We start from the raw sequence: 16,005 nt of genomic DNA, 5'->3' as shown, positions 1-16,005 counted from the left end.
ATCATACATGTATCATGTTAATAAATACATAAAAATAAAACAAATGATGTAAGAACTGTAAGAAACTTCTCATTGGCTTCTTCAGAAGATTTTTAAATTTTTCATAAATAAGCATTCATTAATTTTTAAATTTGTAAAAAATTAATATATTTCTAAAATGAATTCAGTCTAGCAGAGGTCAAGGATGGCAATGGAACAGAGTGAATACTAAATGATCAGAAGCTCAGGGAGCAATTACCTTGAGACTTCAGACTCTGTCCATCACTTGCCTTCCACTTTCCATCCTGATGTCTGGCTTTATGCTTTCACATTCATGGGAGGCTAAACATTAGTTGGGGAAACTTTGGAGTCCTGCCCCAGAACTTTGAGAAACTGATTATGAGGCGCTGTACAAGTCCTTTAACTTTGGTGTCTCTATCTGAGAAGAAGTGACAAAAATGCTGAGTATCCAGATACCATGAGAAGATTAAAATGTATGAAGACCACAACTCCTCAATACACTAATTTCATATAATTTTAAGTCTGCAAGTGTTCTCCAGCATCAGGGATCCAACCCCTAAACTTCACAGGTGAGGTCCAGAGGAGCGAGAGTCAGTCAGTCTGGCTTTGGGTCCTGTGTGCTTACTTACACTGTACTTAATAGCAATTTAATTTAACTTGACCTCTGGTTACAGGCAAAAGTGCAGCTGAAATCCAGGAGCCTGACTGCCAAGGCAGTGCCTTTTCCACTCTATAGAGGGCAGGCATCCACTGGCCAACGGACAAGAGCTTGAAGGCTGTCCACTGGCCATTTTCTCTGCAGCCACATACACATAAATGGAAAAAAGAACACCTTTCTTCCAATGGTTTTCAAAGACACACATTTAAAATTTTTCTAATGATGAAAAAACTGCTGGAGTGGAAAGCAAAATTCATGGACTCTAAAGTGAACAAGAGTGAAGATAAAACAATTTTCAAGTAACATGTTAGACCTATGTATACATCTCAAATATCCCAGGATAGTCCTAACTTCAAATGTTCTGTGCCATGATTCCATAGGACTCTTGTAATTGTCATATCATGTATCCCAATTTTGGGTCGAGGATATCATGTTATTTTATCTATATACCAAAACCTTCCCATTTGCAAATAGACACTTGTAGACCACAGTGTAAACACACACACACACACACACACACACACACACACACACATACACACACTGTAATTTCTCCCTCTGTGACCATCTGACCACCCCTCTTAGAGCTGAGTGCAGATGCCCTGGGAAGGGGCTGGGAGTTTGCATGGCCTTTTTTCCCTCTGGACATTAACCCATGTCTTTCCTCTCTAGGGAAAGGTGAAGAATCCTACCCAGACTTTCTAGCTCTGGTGATCGCAGTCATCGTCACCATCATCGTCTCGCTGGGGGTGAAGAACTCTGTGGGCTTCAACAACGTGCTCAATGTGCTGAACCTGGCAGTGTGGGTGTTCATCATGATTGCAGGCCTCTTCTTCGTCAATGGGAAGTACTGGGCGGAGGGCCAGTTCTTGCCCCACGGCTGGTCAGGGGTGAGTTCATTCCTAAATCCCTATGTACCTCTCCCATGCTCTGCCTTCCACCCCATGATGAGTCTAAGACATGTTTTCAGGAAAATGCTGCTGTGTCTCATAACCTTCATGCCACCCTCTTCATCACCTTTCACTGGAATGTTCTGAAGAGGTAGCGCTCATTTTATTTTGTTTCACAAACGTTTATTAAAATCCAGTTTTATAGATAACTAAAAGATTTGTTGTGTTGGTCCCTTGCAATATACCTAATACTAAGTGCTTTGCATGTAGTATCTTATTTAATCTTCCTAATAACTGTGCAAGGAAATATTTACATTCTGGTCTTATAGGAGAAAAAACTCACACCCAGAGAGGTCAAATGACTTGCCATTAAGCATACAGTGTAGGTAAGCACAAAGGACCCAAAGCCAGGACTGTCTGACTCCAAAATCTATAGAATCTCCCTATAGTTTATTTAGATGACAGACAGTCTGTCAATAAACAATGCAGTAACAAAGGCCAGGAGAGGGATGGGTGGGGAAGAGATTTAGTGTTTCTTGGGTATAGAACTAGGGAACAAATAGTTTTTTTGTTTTTTTGTTTGTTTGTTTGTTTTTAATTTTTTTATCTTTTTCCTTTTTTAATCCTCACCTAAGGACATTTATTTTATTGATTTTAGAGAGGGGGGAAGGAGAAGGAGAGGAAGAAGAAGAGAGAAAGGAAGAGGGAGAGAGAGAGGGGGGGGGAGAAACATAGTTGTGAAAAATAAATATCAAATTGGTCGCCTCCTGCACGTGTCCCAACCAGGGATTGAACCCACAACCTGGGTATGCTCCCTGATTGGGAATCAAGCCCTCAACCCCTCAGTGCAGGAGACAACATTTCAACCAGCAGAGCCGCACTAGCCAGGATAAGAAAAAACCGTTTTTAAATCTTAAATCTAATCCCCACATTTGACCCAAAGTGGATATTCTTCAGGGGTCTGAGGGCAGCTGAGTGGGCCTATGGTACAGTTTATAATGTCCATTCCATTGCACGGTTCACACAGAGAAATCCACCTGATGAGGTCTGGGGTTTGGCAAGACAGTAGGCTGGACCAAAAGGACATGTTCAGATCTCACCCCTATGACAAGTAGTTCTAAGTCGCACCTGGATTCTTTCTCTAGGATAACTAAAAAATGTTTACTTTATGAGTTAATTGGTAAAATTCACCAGCCATTCTTTTTTTTTTTAATAGTTGAACATAAATCAGAGAATTTTGAGCTAAAAGGGGTCTTTACAGCCATCAGGTCCTATTCTCCCATTTAACAGGTAGAAAAACTGAGGCCGAGAGAGACAAACCTGCCTAAGATGGTGGCAGAAGCAAATCCAGGATTTCACCAATTTTGCTTTTGTAGCTTTTTCTTTTTTCTTCTTTTCTTTTTTTAAATATATTTTATTGATTTTTTACAGAGAAGAAGAGAGAGGGATAGAGAGTTAGAAACATTAATGAGAGAGAATCATCGATCAGTTGCCTCTTGCACACCCCCTACTGGGGATGTGCTCGCAACCAAGGTACATGCCCTTGACCGGAATTGAACCTGGGACCTTTCAGTCCGAAGGCCAATGCTCTATCCACTGAGCCAAACCGGTTTCGGCTGTAGCTTTTTCTTAAACTATTTTCTTCCAAGATGTTCAGGGACCAGAAATCTCTTTGGGAGAACTCTCAAAATAACTTCTGTTATTTTGAACCATGCCATGCTGTTCATTGCAAAGAAATAAGCAAGAAAGCAATTTCAGCCAAGATTTCTAGTCTTCTGCTTATCTATAAGAATTCCACAGAACCACAAAGTTTATTCTGCCTCTCTGAAATGAATAAGTCCTGAAACTGGTTAAAACCAGAAGAGACAAAGACACGGTTGACCCCATTCTATATCCCTAAATCTGTATTCATTTATGATACAAATCGTTTCTTTTCTATCAAGTAGGAGAGATAAAAAAAAATTATAGGAGTGACAAAGAAAAAGTGTTTTCCAGAAACTCAATAGCATTTTCATCATAGCACACAAAAATGTTCTCACCATTTTCTTAACAATGTAAGAAATTATTGGGTCATGGACTGTAAGACTTTGTAAGACTTTGGCCCACAACTAACTTCTGTGCTTTTACATTTTCTCAGCTATCAAGTGGGATGTCTAATTGTACCAAATATTTGCAAAAGAGAATAAAATCTTGGATGTTTTTATTTGCACAGTGTGTAGTTAAGCAATAGTGATAATGATAGGAGGAAGGAGCTAGAATGTATCCACTACCTGCTAGATGCCCTTTGAATTGTGCATTGTTCTCTATGAATATTATCTCATTCTGACAACAAAACTTTAATGCAAGTGCTGTTGTCTCCAAGTTACAGATGGAGCATCCAAGGCTCAGAGAGGCTGGGTCACTTACCTGAGGTCATTGAGCCAGTCAGTACCAGGCCTGAAATTTCTGCCCAGGTCTGGGTGGCTCCCAAACCCCTTACTACATCAATGCCCTGTGCATGATGACCCTCCCTTCTGACAGGTTAATTAATAAGATAATTAATCTGACTGGTTATATTTTTATTTACTTTAAGCCTTCCCAAAATCATAGTCTTGGACCTGGGAAGAGCCGTCAGAGATGGCCTAGTCTCATTCTTATCTTCAAAAGGAAGTATAATTCCAGCCCAGGCCAAAAGTGCATTGTTTACCAAGATATCATGTCAGAGCAATTCAAAAGCTTTTTTTAATTACTTGGATTATGTTAAATTTTCAAAATATTCCTAGTAGTGCCCTAGCTGATTTTGCTAAGTGGTTAGAAAATCAGCCTGAGAGACTGAAGGGTCCTAGGTTCAATTCCAGCCAAAGGCACATGCCCCGGTTGGAGGCTCTCTCTCATCATTGATGTTTCCATCTATCTCTCCCTCTCTTTTCCTCTCTGACATCAATAAAAATATATATATTTTTTAAATCTTCCTAGTAGCTTTCTTGAATGGCACACACTGTAGTCTAGGCCCCATGTGACAACTGGAAAGAGTAAATACCCTTTGCCCATGCTGAAGAAGATGATTCTTTTAATCTTTCTTTTTGTGCTTCATCCTGGGGTCTTTATTCTCTTTGGCGGTGTCCTCTTCCCTTCTTTGGGGCTCCACATCCTCCCTCAGTCAGGAGCCCGCCTCATCAAGGAAGGAGCTCATTAAGCCAGCTTCAAAGGCTCCTCATTTGCATTTCCCGGGTTCTCACCAGCTTTTATAGCAAGAAATGAAGATCAGAAATCAGCCATAAAAATCATGGAAGATTCCGTTCCCAACACATAACATTTTCTTTATGACAAACTCTTCCATATACAATTTCCCTTTAATCTTCACAACAGCCTTGCAAAATAAATACAATGATCTCCACTTTTACACCAAAATAACTAAAGCTTAGACCACAAATTTAATCATAAAAGAGTTGCAATGTGGTCCCAGTTCTGGAGGAACCAAAGCACTTACTTAGAAACTCTAATACCCCCTCGTAGTGAACACATGGAACCAATTGTCTTTTTCTTTTTTTTTTTTTTTGCATTTTTGGCCAGTGACCTCCAACCCAAACCTACCACCTTGAGTAGGCTTGCCATTGGCCAGCAAAAAAGTTCGGCTGGGATTTTGGATTTTCCACTGCAAATCCCTTTTCCCTGCAGGAAATTCAAATATGTGCCCTAATGGCTGTGATTAAAAAGCACCATCTGAGCACAAAGAGCATCCCAGTGTGAAGATGTTGCTGACTCATCCTCCCTGCTATCTGCCTGGCCTTGGATTTCTGCAGAGTGAATTTCCTCCCTGGCGAACTGGCCTGGACCTGTTCTTTCTCAAGTCTGGTTTCAGGTCACTTTTCCAGTCCAGCCAGGCTACTTTGAATATAGATCCTATTTTATTAAGGTCCCGGCCTTCTCATAAGCATTTCATCCACCACATGAATGAACACACTCCCTACTCTGTTATCTAGCAATTGTCAATAAAAGTGAGTTTACCTACTTGGCTGCTGCCAAGAGAAAACATGACCTACAAGGGGATTAGTTCAGAGTTCCAATCTACTCCATTCTTACTCTCTTTAGGGAAGATGGGATGGAGGAAATCACTGCGTCGAGGATGGTTTATAAGGATACCAATACATGACTTGCAACACAATTCTCAAGTACTTTGAAAGGGTTAATGAGCAATCTGTCCTCTGGCCATGGACCCCTCATAGGCCTACTATTTCCCTGCTGCAACTACTTCCTTCCAAAGAAAATAACATAAGAAATGGTTTACTCACTTTCAGGTTCTGGGTCAAATGCTTCTTTGGTCTTGAAGAGCTTAAGAATAACAAAAATTTCCCCCCTATATCAAGTAACTGCTGGCCCTCGGCTGAACCCCTGCTTCCATCTGCAAATCCTCAGCCCCTGAACATTGTTGGATGTGTATTCCCTCTATGTTATTTGTTCTTGATGCTATCTTATGGTTTTTCTTTAACCAAATAAGACGCCCTACAAGCACAAATAGCTCCCAGGAAAATGGCTCGCAGCAAATATTTGTGGGGAATGCTGACAACCTCCAAAGGAGAAATTCTTTTCCATGTCCTCCACATTTGAATCCATTTGCTGGGAACTAGTAGTACATTCCACTGTCACTGCAAACAGGCTGCTAATAGCTGGAGCATGAGCATGGTAGAAAATGTTATTAAAGTTGTAGTTTCGTCTTGTTAACTTGGGAGTGAATTATATAAAAGTGCCTAATTATCTCCAAGGCATCTGGCAGAATGGCCAAGGCGTGATATAGAGGACTGCCTCACCCTAATGCCTCTCAAATATCAGCCAGGCACAGGGGGGTCAGCATAGGGGCCCCACACACTGAGTAGCAGGCCACTAATGACTTTGCTTTTGACAACTTATTAAGCAGCGGCCCTCCAGCAACTGAGACACAGCTGATTCCCCACAAAGGTCTGTAGAGGCAGATCTTCTGGATCTCCTGGCTGAGCTGCTATACCAGGTTGACTTTGTTTTGTTTTTTGTTTTTTGTTTGTTTTTTTTTTGTTTTTTTTTAATTGATTTTTTTACAGAGAGGAAGGGAGAGAGATAGAGAGCTAGAAACGTCGATGAGAGAGAAACATCGACCAGCTGCCTCTTGTACACCCCTGACCGGGGATGTGCCCGCAACCCACGTACATGCCCTTGACCGGAATCGAACCCGGGACCTTTTAGTCCGCAGACCGACGCTCTACCGCTGAGCCAAACCGGTTTCGGCCCAGGTTTACTTTGGAAAACATTTTCTGCTATGTCATCAAATTAAAAAGTCAATACTATTCTTTATTTATATAAAACAGTAAAGGAAAGGTAGGATAAAGTACCAATGAAACCAGTAACACACACATACATTTCACCCACTAATTTTATTCACAGATGCTCACCCTTAGGTACCACTCACATTGTCATGCATGGAAAGGTATTCCAATCATAAATACCAGCGGCCAGAGTAAAATGGAAAGCAGTTTTAGTGGTTACTTGAGTAGAGATACACCCATACCCAGTTTCACTTCGTGGCTCCTTTGTATTTACCAATCAGGGATCATTTGCTGGCCAGGAGATAACCTCATTCAAACTAACTGAAGTAAAAATGAGACCTCATTTGTTAATCCCATTATCTTCTCTTTGATAATCTGTTTATTTCATCTACAGTTTGTGCAGCCAGGGTCTGTTTGATCTTGTCAGGTGGGCTGGTTTTTCTCCCTTTGCCTCCACTCCCCAGATTCATTTTCCACCCATATTGCTCTGTTCTGTGCTCCAAAAGACCCCTTTGCTATTTCAGGTTGGGTTCAGCCAATGCGAGACATTATCAGGAGAACAAAAGGTGAGAGGAAAGCAAGACCAGAGTATGTCCTCCTCGCTCCCACCCAGCCTTAGCTCCTATAAGCTCTTCATTGAAATAATTTCATTTGAACCATCTCAGTTAAATTCTATTTTCTTCCTAATGCAGTAGAACTTCCCAATGTCCTACCTTCAATCTCTCCAGCCTTCAACCACATTTTTTTTTCTAGTTATTCATAGGCAAATGCAGGCTAACAGACATTGCCTTTGCAAACTTATTCTCTCTCTTCCTAACTTGATTATGTTAACTTTCTGGTATCTAATTATCAGCAATTGCCACCTATTCTTTCATTCACTTGGAAAATAGCATTTGTGCTTTTAAAAATAATATAGATATTTATTCATCTTATTCAGTTTGTTTACCTCAGTCAAGGCTATATTTTGGGTTGTGTGGTGTTCTCAAGACTGCAAGTACCACAAGGTCACACTCAGAGAACCTTTTGCTCATTACTGTCTCCACACCAAGCACAGTGCATGGCACGTGGGAATAGCTAATAAATATGTGTCAAGAAGAATGAGGAGGAGGGCAAGGAATTTGTTTGTGCCCCTGGGTTTCATCTGTCCTAGAAATTTTACGCATTATAAAAATAATACTGGTAAGAGATAATACTTATTGAGCAACTACAGAAATCTAGGACTGCAATTTATTATATTATCTCATTCAATCCTTGTAACAATCATATGAGCTAAGTACTATCATTCTTTTCACTTAAGGGATAAACTGGGCTCCAAGAGGTAGGGAACTTGTTCTAGGTCACCAACCTAATATGTGGCAAAACCAGGTTTGACAGACTACAAAGTCTGGACTCATAACTCAAGCTGATTCTACCCAAGTTCAGGCTCTGGGATTCCCCCTGGAGCCTATGATATACCTCTCCTCCAAGTGCACGGTCCAAACTTCAGAATTGCTCTCTGACTTACACTGAGTCTTCTCTTCTTCAAGTTAGACATCCCCAGATGCCCAGGTGTCCCTCACATGGTGTGATTTTACAGACCTCTCACTCTTTTCTAGGCTAGATTTGCCCCAAAATTCTTGTTTAGGACTCTCCCACACTCCTTTCCTCAGCAGTGAGCTCTTCTAGTATCTACAACCTTTCAATTAGACTTAGAACTGATCACACTAAAGAGGCACAGAACTGTAGCCCTGGAACATCCTAATTGGGACAAATACACCTTCAGATTGACTGTCACATCAGGTCACTGTACGATTAATAAGAGGGGAGTGTGTGTGTGGGTGTGTGTGTGGGTGTGCAGGTGCTAAGGGAAGAGTAAGCAGGACCTGTCTTCAGGAAGCTGTCTTAAAGCTTTTCTTGATTGGGGCAGTTTAGTGAGCCTGCAATCCCAGCATGTGTTCATCCTTAACAAATGGAAATGTTTTCTAGATAAGTGAAAGCAAGCACATTTCTAAGCCTGTGACCCTCCATGTACATCTGTTTTCTCTCCTTGTGTGAAGACTAAAGACACTTTTCATGCCCTGAAATGAAGGACTTTGCTGGGGTGAAACTGGGAGTTATTTCCTCTCCCAGAGAGTAGCTCTCTGACTACAGAACTTCTTGTTTGAGAAGTTCTTTCTACTTGAGTTATTGGACTAGACCAGGAATTCCTAGATTTGGGGGATGGGTGGGGGAATGGACTTCTTGGCTGTCTGGTGAAGCCAGTAAAGTTCACCTGAGAACTGTGTTTATAAATGAATAACCTAATTACATAAGAAATCAGAAGGAACCAATTATACTGAAATGCAGTCATAAAAATATTTTTAAATTGTGATAGAATAGCAATGTGCTTCTTAGTTAGTGCATTAAATATTACAACATATATATATCGTAATTTGAAAGTAGCCCTGAGCACAACTGATATTCTAAGATCTCTGCCATGACCCTAATATGATAGAAAAATGATTGCTACCAGTGACAAAGTTATCACCTGCTTAGATTCCATCAGAGATTAGTGAAAATAAAGATGTCATACTTTCTCAACGAAATTCACAGACCCCCTGAATTGAACCAACCCAGGGTAATCCCAGTTAGGGAAATGAACCATTGAAATCGTAATGAGAGAAACTATGGAAGAGACCAACTCGTTTTGCAGATGAGCAAAGATTGCTTTTGAAGGGTTGAGATCTTCAATATTGAGATGGACCTTGCAAGTTCTAGAACTTATTATTTTGTTTTATACTTATTGAGAAGTCAGTGGGAAAGGTAAGAGTGAAAATTTAGGATAGGTGTCTGCTTGGCATGTGCTTCAAAATGTCATCATTTATAAACTGAATGTGCAGAAAAGAAAAAAGAAGAAGAAGAAGAAAAAAGGCCAAGTCTCCTGGATCCACTGGCTAAAGCTTAAATGCTGCCATGTCTCCTCAACCCATACACACAAGTCCAGAAAAATATCTCACCTTCCCCTGAAGGGACATCCCCGAGCATTCAAAGAGGCACATTTTTTGTCTTCAGCTGATAATAACAGTGCTAGGATACGTGTATTTATACTTCAGTAGATTATTTGAAATAAAGTAGCACCCTCCTCAATGGAAATTTTTCACAGACCCCTTGACTTACCAAGTACCAGCCATCCCTGGAGTCACGCATGCTCCTGACAGACAGACATCCAGTAGATGTCACTGGATACCACCTCCCCAGCTTTACCCAGCCAACTACCTCAGACCTTATCCTGCCTTGTAGCCCTGTTAAGTCACTGAAGCCCCCCCAAAAGCAGAAAAATTAAACTGTCTCCACCTGTCTTCCCATGGAAGACAATAGAATATCTGAAGATCTGAAGGTCTTTTACAGCACTTCAGATCTAGAAGTTACCATAGAGATGATCTATGAGAAGCACTAATGGTGATTTGGGCAAGACAATTTCTTGTGCAGACATCTGAGCCCACTACACTAAATGCCTGAAGTGCCTACCCCATGTCTCTGTGACAGTTACAAGTAGCTCCCCAAATTTACTACTGCCCCTCAGGGATAGTCATACAGCCCCTGTTTGTGATGGAATCACCCCGGATAAAAGCACAGAGAGATTAATGAGTTCTCCCAAGATATTGGGATAGCCAACTTAGTGATTTTTTTTATAACCCCACTTAGTTCCAAAAATGATTTGAATGTGTTGAATGGCTTATTTTTATTTGGGCATAATTCTCCTTATTTCCATTTTACACATGAGGAAATGGACCATTGTCACACGGCTAGAAAGTAGAGGAGATCAGAACATAAGTGTTTAGCATAAGTCCCACCTTGTTATCCCCTCTGCCACTCAGTAATGTCTTCGGGGCATTGGGCAATTGTGGATACCACATGTAAGGCACTGGAACTGCTCTGGTACTGACAGATATCATCATCCCTACAGGTGCTGCAAGGAGCAGCCACATGTTTCTATGCTTTTATTGGTTTTGACATCATCGCCACCACCGGAGAGGAAGCCAAAAATCCCAACACGTCCATCCCTTATGCTATTACCGCCTCCCTGGTCATCTGCCTGACAGCATATGTATCTGTAAGTACCAAGACATGTAGGACTCTCCTCATGGCCTTTGTTCATATTTGACCCTAAAGTGTGGCTCTGGGGCTGGGTCCCCTTCTGTTAGAAAGTGATCCTTTGTTTGTGCCCTTGGTGTTTGTACATAAGCCCATGCTCCCTATATCTTCGCCCAAAGATGACAAGATGAAAATTAGGACTCCAAACTGGAGATGGGAGAATCCCAGGCCCTCCTTTAAGCACTGCTTCTGAGTCTCTATCCTCTGCCTTACACACAGGCTCCTGGTGTCCACTGCCGCCCGGGGATGGTGTGCTGGGAGTGGGCCGCCGTCCAAGGATCTCAGATCATAGGCTGGCAGTAACGGGTGGGTGTGCGAGCAGAGGCTTTGTGGGCCTCTGTGCACCCTCCTCAATGCTCTTCTGTCTTCTGGGAGCTTCCCGGCAGTGAAGAGGCGAGGCGAGGAGAGGAGAGTGCATCATCCTCTGAAGATGCTCTTCCCTTAAATGTGGGGGGTGGGAATATGCAATTTCTTTCTGCTGTTGTTCCTTTTTAGAGTAGTTTGAGCTTACCCCTTAGGGTTTCCCCATCAAGGGTTGTCCTCATAATAAAGCCTTCAGACTTTCCTCAAGATCAAGGATGCTCCTCACACTTTTGATGTGTCAGCTCCCACCCTAGAATTCCTACCACAGAGGTAGTTCAGCCACATCCAAGATTCCCCTCACCCCCTGGCAATGGAGAGAACCAGCTGACAAGCCAACAGGTGTGTGTTTACACAAATATTCCAGGCCCTGAAGGCCCCACTCTTGTCTCCACAATTAGGAAAGAGTCAGCAGCTGGGGTGTACACTATAAGCCCTGTGGCTCCTACTGCCAGAGCATGGGGAAAGCACCTCCTTCTCCTTCCTCCAGAAAAAAATATATTTTTTAATATATTTTATTGATTTTCTAGAGAGAGAAAGAAAGAGGGATAGAGAGTTAGAAACATCAACGAGAGAGAATCATCCATCAACTGCCTCTTGCACATCCCCTACTGGAGATATGCCCGCAACCAAGGTACATGCCCTTGACCGGAATCGAACCCGGGACCTTTCAGTCCCCAGGCCAATGCTCTATCCACTGAGCCAAACCGGTTTTGGCCAGAAAAAAATATTTTTTAAAAAAAATATGTTTTTATTTATTTTTTTAGAGTGAGAGGAAGGGAGAGAGAGAGAAACATCAATGAAAGAGAAACATTGATAGACTGCCTCCTATTCCCAGTGTGCCCGCAACCCAGGCACACAGGGATTCAAACCGATGAACTCTTGGTGCATGGGACAACTCTCAAACCACTGAACCACACTGGCCAGGCACAAAATAAAACCATCTTTAGCAACCACCTAAAGAAGCCAGACCAATTGATCATTAAGGCAAGATGCAAAACGGGATTGTCCTGGAAACCAAAGGAAAACAGAGCAGCTTTGGATGTGGTTTATATGTGGTTAAATTCAGTTGCCCAATCAAACATTTATGGAAAGGTCATTTATCACCTCCCACCATGCACACATAGTACAAGTGGCTTCCTCTTATCTCTATCCTGATTTTCCCTGCAGACTGTGTGTTCAGGGAGGTGTGGTGTCAGGGGGCGCAGCAGAGACACTCTGCTATGCACTTCCTCTCCTATTCCTCCCTCATACCTCCACCTCTTCCAGGGGTCGATCCTTGCAGCACACACACAATAAGGTTAATAATAACTGCTCCTTCCTTAGAATGGCACTTCATAGACTACAGAGCACTTCAGGCATCTACCAATTCTTTGCCTATCCTGATCTAATGAGGATAGAAGACACAACAGAAATTGCTGTTAGATCAATCCCACTCTCCTCCATCCCACCCCACCCCACTCACATTGCAAGTGGTGAGTGACTGCTGGGAAATATTTGTTCAAAATGCATGGGCCTTAGCTCTGCCTCAAGAGTTGTTTGTTCCTGTGCTGGTCAGCAGTTGCCAATCCACCAGAAGAGGGAGATTGCTGGGCTGTGGTAGCCCATCCTGCTATCCTCTCTCAGCCCATGGCTTGGTTCACTGGAGGTTCTCAACCACCGAGGAATAGGCAAAGTGATCTAGAAGCACATTGCTATCTCCCTTTCAGGCTCTGAACTCCTTTCCTGATGCCAGCATTGGCCTTTGCAAGCCAAAGGGAAGCCTGGCCGTGTGACTGGTGGCTCCATTGCCTGAGGCCAATTCTGAAGGGAGGGCTGTTATGGCAGATCTATAACGTATGAAGGGAGATAGGTCCTGGCTAAGTGATTCCTGATGAAGCAAAGCCATCGTGGTCTTATGGCCCAGAATAGGACTGGATTCCATCCTGAAGCCATAATGGAAATAGGAGTTCTCATCTGAGTCTCATCAGTTTTTTGGCTATGGATATCCTACACAACTGTCTTTGGAGTTCTGCTCTCTGGTCTTTGGGGTGACAGGGAGTACTGTTAAGACCTTGTAGGACCCTGAAAGTTTAAAAGAAATGAGAGTCGCCGAAACCAGTTTGGCTCAATGGATAGAGCATCGGCTTGGGGTCTGAGAGGTCCCGGGTTCAATTCCGGTCAAGGGCATGTACCTTGGTTGTGGGCATATCCCCGGTAGGGGGTGTGCAAGAGGCAGCTGATCAATGACTCTCTCTCATCGATGTTTCTAGCTCTCTATCTCTCTCCCTTCCTCTCTGTACAAGATCAATAAAAATATATTTTTAAAAAATAAAAGAAATGAGAGTCATGTCCATGTGGGCAGGGTGCTCATGGTCATTGCCGGGTCCTGGCTCCAATGCCTGTAGCTGCAGCTCCTCCCACCTGGGAATTGCCTTTCATTGAAATGTCAGTACTTTCATGGGGCTGAAATCCTTGCAGACTTATTCCTCAGATATGAAAGGCCCAGTGAGAGATATTGGAGGTGATCTGGTCTAATCCACTAAATTCATGTGTGGGGAGAAAATAGAGACCGAGAACACCAGAGGTCAAATGGTTGTTCTAAAGGGAAGTTGTGTGCCAAGAAGTGGCAGGTCCAAACTGCCGTGCAGCCCTCTGACCCTGGGTCCTTTGCCTTTCTCTCCTGTGGGTCATTCCTCCATGCTGTCAGTCCCCTCTATCTCCAGCCATGTTTTCTCTTGTTTCAACAGGTGAGCATGATCTTAACTCTGATGGTGCCCTATTATGCCATCGACACGGAATCCCCGCTCATGGAGATGTTTGTGGTTCATGGGTTCTATGCTGCAAAATTCATTGTGGCCATTGGGTCAGTTGCAGGACTGACGGTCAGCTTGCTGGGCTCCCTCTTCCCAATGCCAAGGGTCATTTATGCCATGGCTGGTGATGGGCTCCTTTTCAGGTAAGGTTTATGCTCTGTGGAATTAATTCTGGTATGTCATGCCTGTACAGGGAGAATGTCACTGCTGTCAGTCTGACTGCAGCTTTGATGTGAGTGCCTGTCACATAGACTGTGGAACTTGTCACATCCTGGCAGAGAATTTGAGTTTAAAGAGCTTACGCCCTGAAACAGCTCCTCTATTTGACTCTGGGTCCCTCAATCCAGCACAAACTGATCTGTTCCTCTATCTGCCCCCTCTCCTGTTTGACATTGTATATCCCTTTGTAAAGATGGTGAGTGCCAAACTGTGATACTGGGTGGCCTCCAGAAGGGAGAAACCATCCTGGGACACCTTAAGCCTGCCCTCATATTGAGGCCTGGTACCTGACTCTGTCTGTACAGCCCCTCTGAAGTTGAAAAAGTTCAAAGTTTTCCTCAAAAAGAGAATAATTCCCTATTAACTGGACCTAATAATAGTAAAAACAAATAGCTACCATTCATTGAATATTTGTGCATTCCAGATGCTTTATATACAGTATACCTTTAAGTCATCACAATAATTCTATTTAGTCATCACAATAACTCTATTTTGCAGATGAGTGAACTAGGTGAGTATTCTCAGAGAGGCAAAAATCCTTGCCTCAGGTCCCCCAGCTTCTGAGTCAGGGAGGGGGGGGGGGGGCGAGGAGGCAGGATTTGAACCCAAACGGCCTAACTCCAAAGACCAGACTTTTAACTACACCAATATAGTGACATTTCCAGCTCCCTATCATGAACATGAAGTGGTCTGTCTGCCCCCAGCACAGAGGTGATGTGGCCCCATCTCTTGGTTCCCAATGTCCACCATGGGAGGGGCTTGCAGGGAAGGCATTCCTTCCAGTGCACAAAGCAAGGTGTAAGCCCTGGAGACCAGGATCCCTTGGGTGCAGAGGGAACAAGCTCAGGGACTTTATCTCTGCCCTTGGCTATCACCTTCTGCTCCAGTTCCTCATCCTATCCCCTGAAGTCATCACCAGGTTTGAGCTGCTATATTAGGGAAGCTGGACAGATCAGGGAGAATCTGACCAAGGTGGGGGTGTGACAACTACACACATCCACAAGCTTTTTCTTCTGTCAAAGAAAATTAAAAGGAAAGACAATGGGGCTCCAAGAACGGTTTATTGTCTTGTGTGAATCCTGAAAATAAGGGAGGAGTAAGAGAAGCAGGAATGGGGAGGATCATGAAGAAAACAGGAACCTAATTAAGGTCCACAGGAACTGCTAAGAAAGCAGCAGCCATTCAATCACTCGTGTTGGTCTTCAGCTGGTAACTGGCTGAATTTAGCCTGCATTAATGAGTACTGGTTCCTAATTATTGTACTATTTTACCAGCTCACTTCTTGTGCTTTTGTTATAAAGCTGTGTGTCTCAAATCAGTTTGGCATAAGTCAGATTCTGGAGGTTCTTTTTTTAATGTATAGTTTGTTGAGCCCCGCTCCCAGAGATTATGATGTGGTAGGTCTCAGGTGAAACCTGAAAATATGTATTTCTCACATGCAACAAGAGAACGCTGGTGCTACTGACACATGGACCATACTTTGGGTTGCACAGGTCCAGAGGACCCCCAAACATTTATCTCATCTAGTTGGTGTATGACTTCTACTATCACTTCTTCCTAGCAGGATTTCAATTTAGTTTTCTAAATACCTCCTAGATTTAAGATTCAGTCAACCCTTCACATCACATAATAGACTAGGAACTTTAATAAAAAGTTTGTCTCAACACCGAGGAAATAAAGTAAACTATTTTTAA

General features: G+C 42.9%; 1 protein-coding gene across 4 annotated transcripts in view; it reads left to right on the top strand.

Moving 5' to 3' along the window:
• The window catches only part of SLC7A14 (solute carrier family 7 member 14), a 107,453-nt gene that overhangs the window by 63,288 nt on the left and 28,160 nt on the right, over positions 1-16,005 (top strand). For 3 of the 4 annotated variants that reach the window (XM_084874121.1, XM_084874118.1, XM_084874119.1), the window contains exons 4-6: positions 1,331-1,548; positions 10,750-10,896; positions 14,027-14,235. In XM_084874121.1, the coding sequence (XP_084730247.1) occupies positions 1,331-1,548; positions 10,750-10,896; positions 14,027-14,235 (574 nt within the window). The remainder of the gene's footprint in view (positions 1-1,330; positions 1,549-10,749; positions 10,897-14,026; positions 14,236-16,005) is intronic. The other variant, XM_084874120.1, reaches the window with a different exon arrangement.

This window comes from Pipistrellus hanaki, assembly GCF_964339955.1.
Source record: "Pipistrellus hanaki genome assembly, chromosome: 2".
NCBI classification, from domain to species: domain Eukaryota; kingdom Metazoa; phylum Chordata; class Mammalia; order Chiroptera; family Vespertilionidae; genus Pipistrellus; species Pipistrellus hanaki.
The sequence above is the reverse complement of the archived record's forward strand: the minus strand, read 5'-3'. Positions and strand labels throughout refer to the sequence as shown.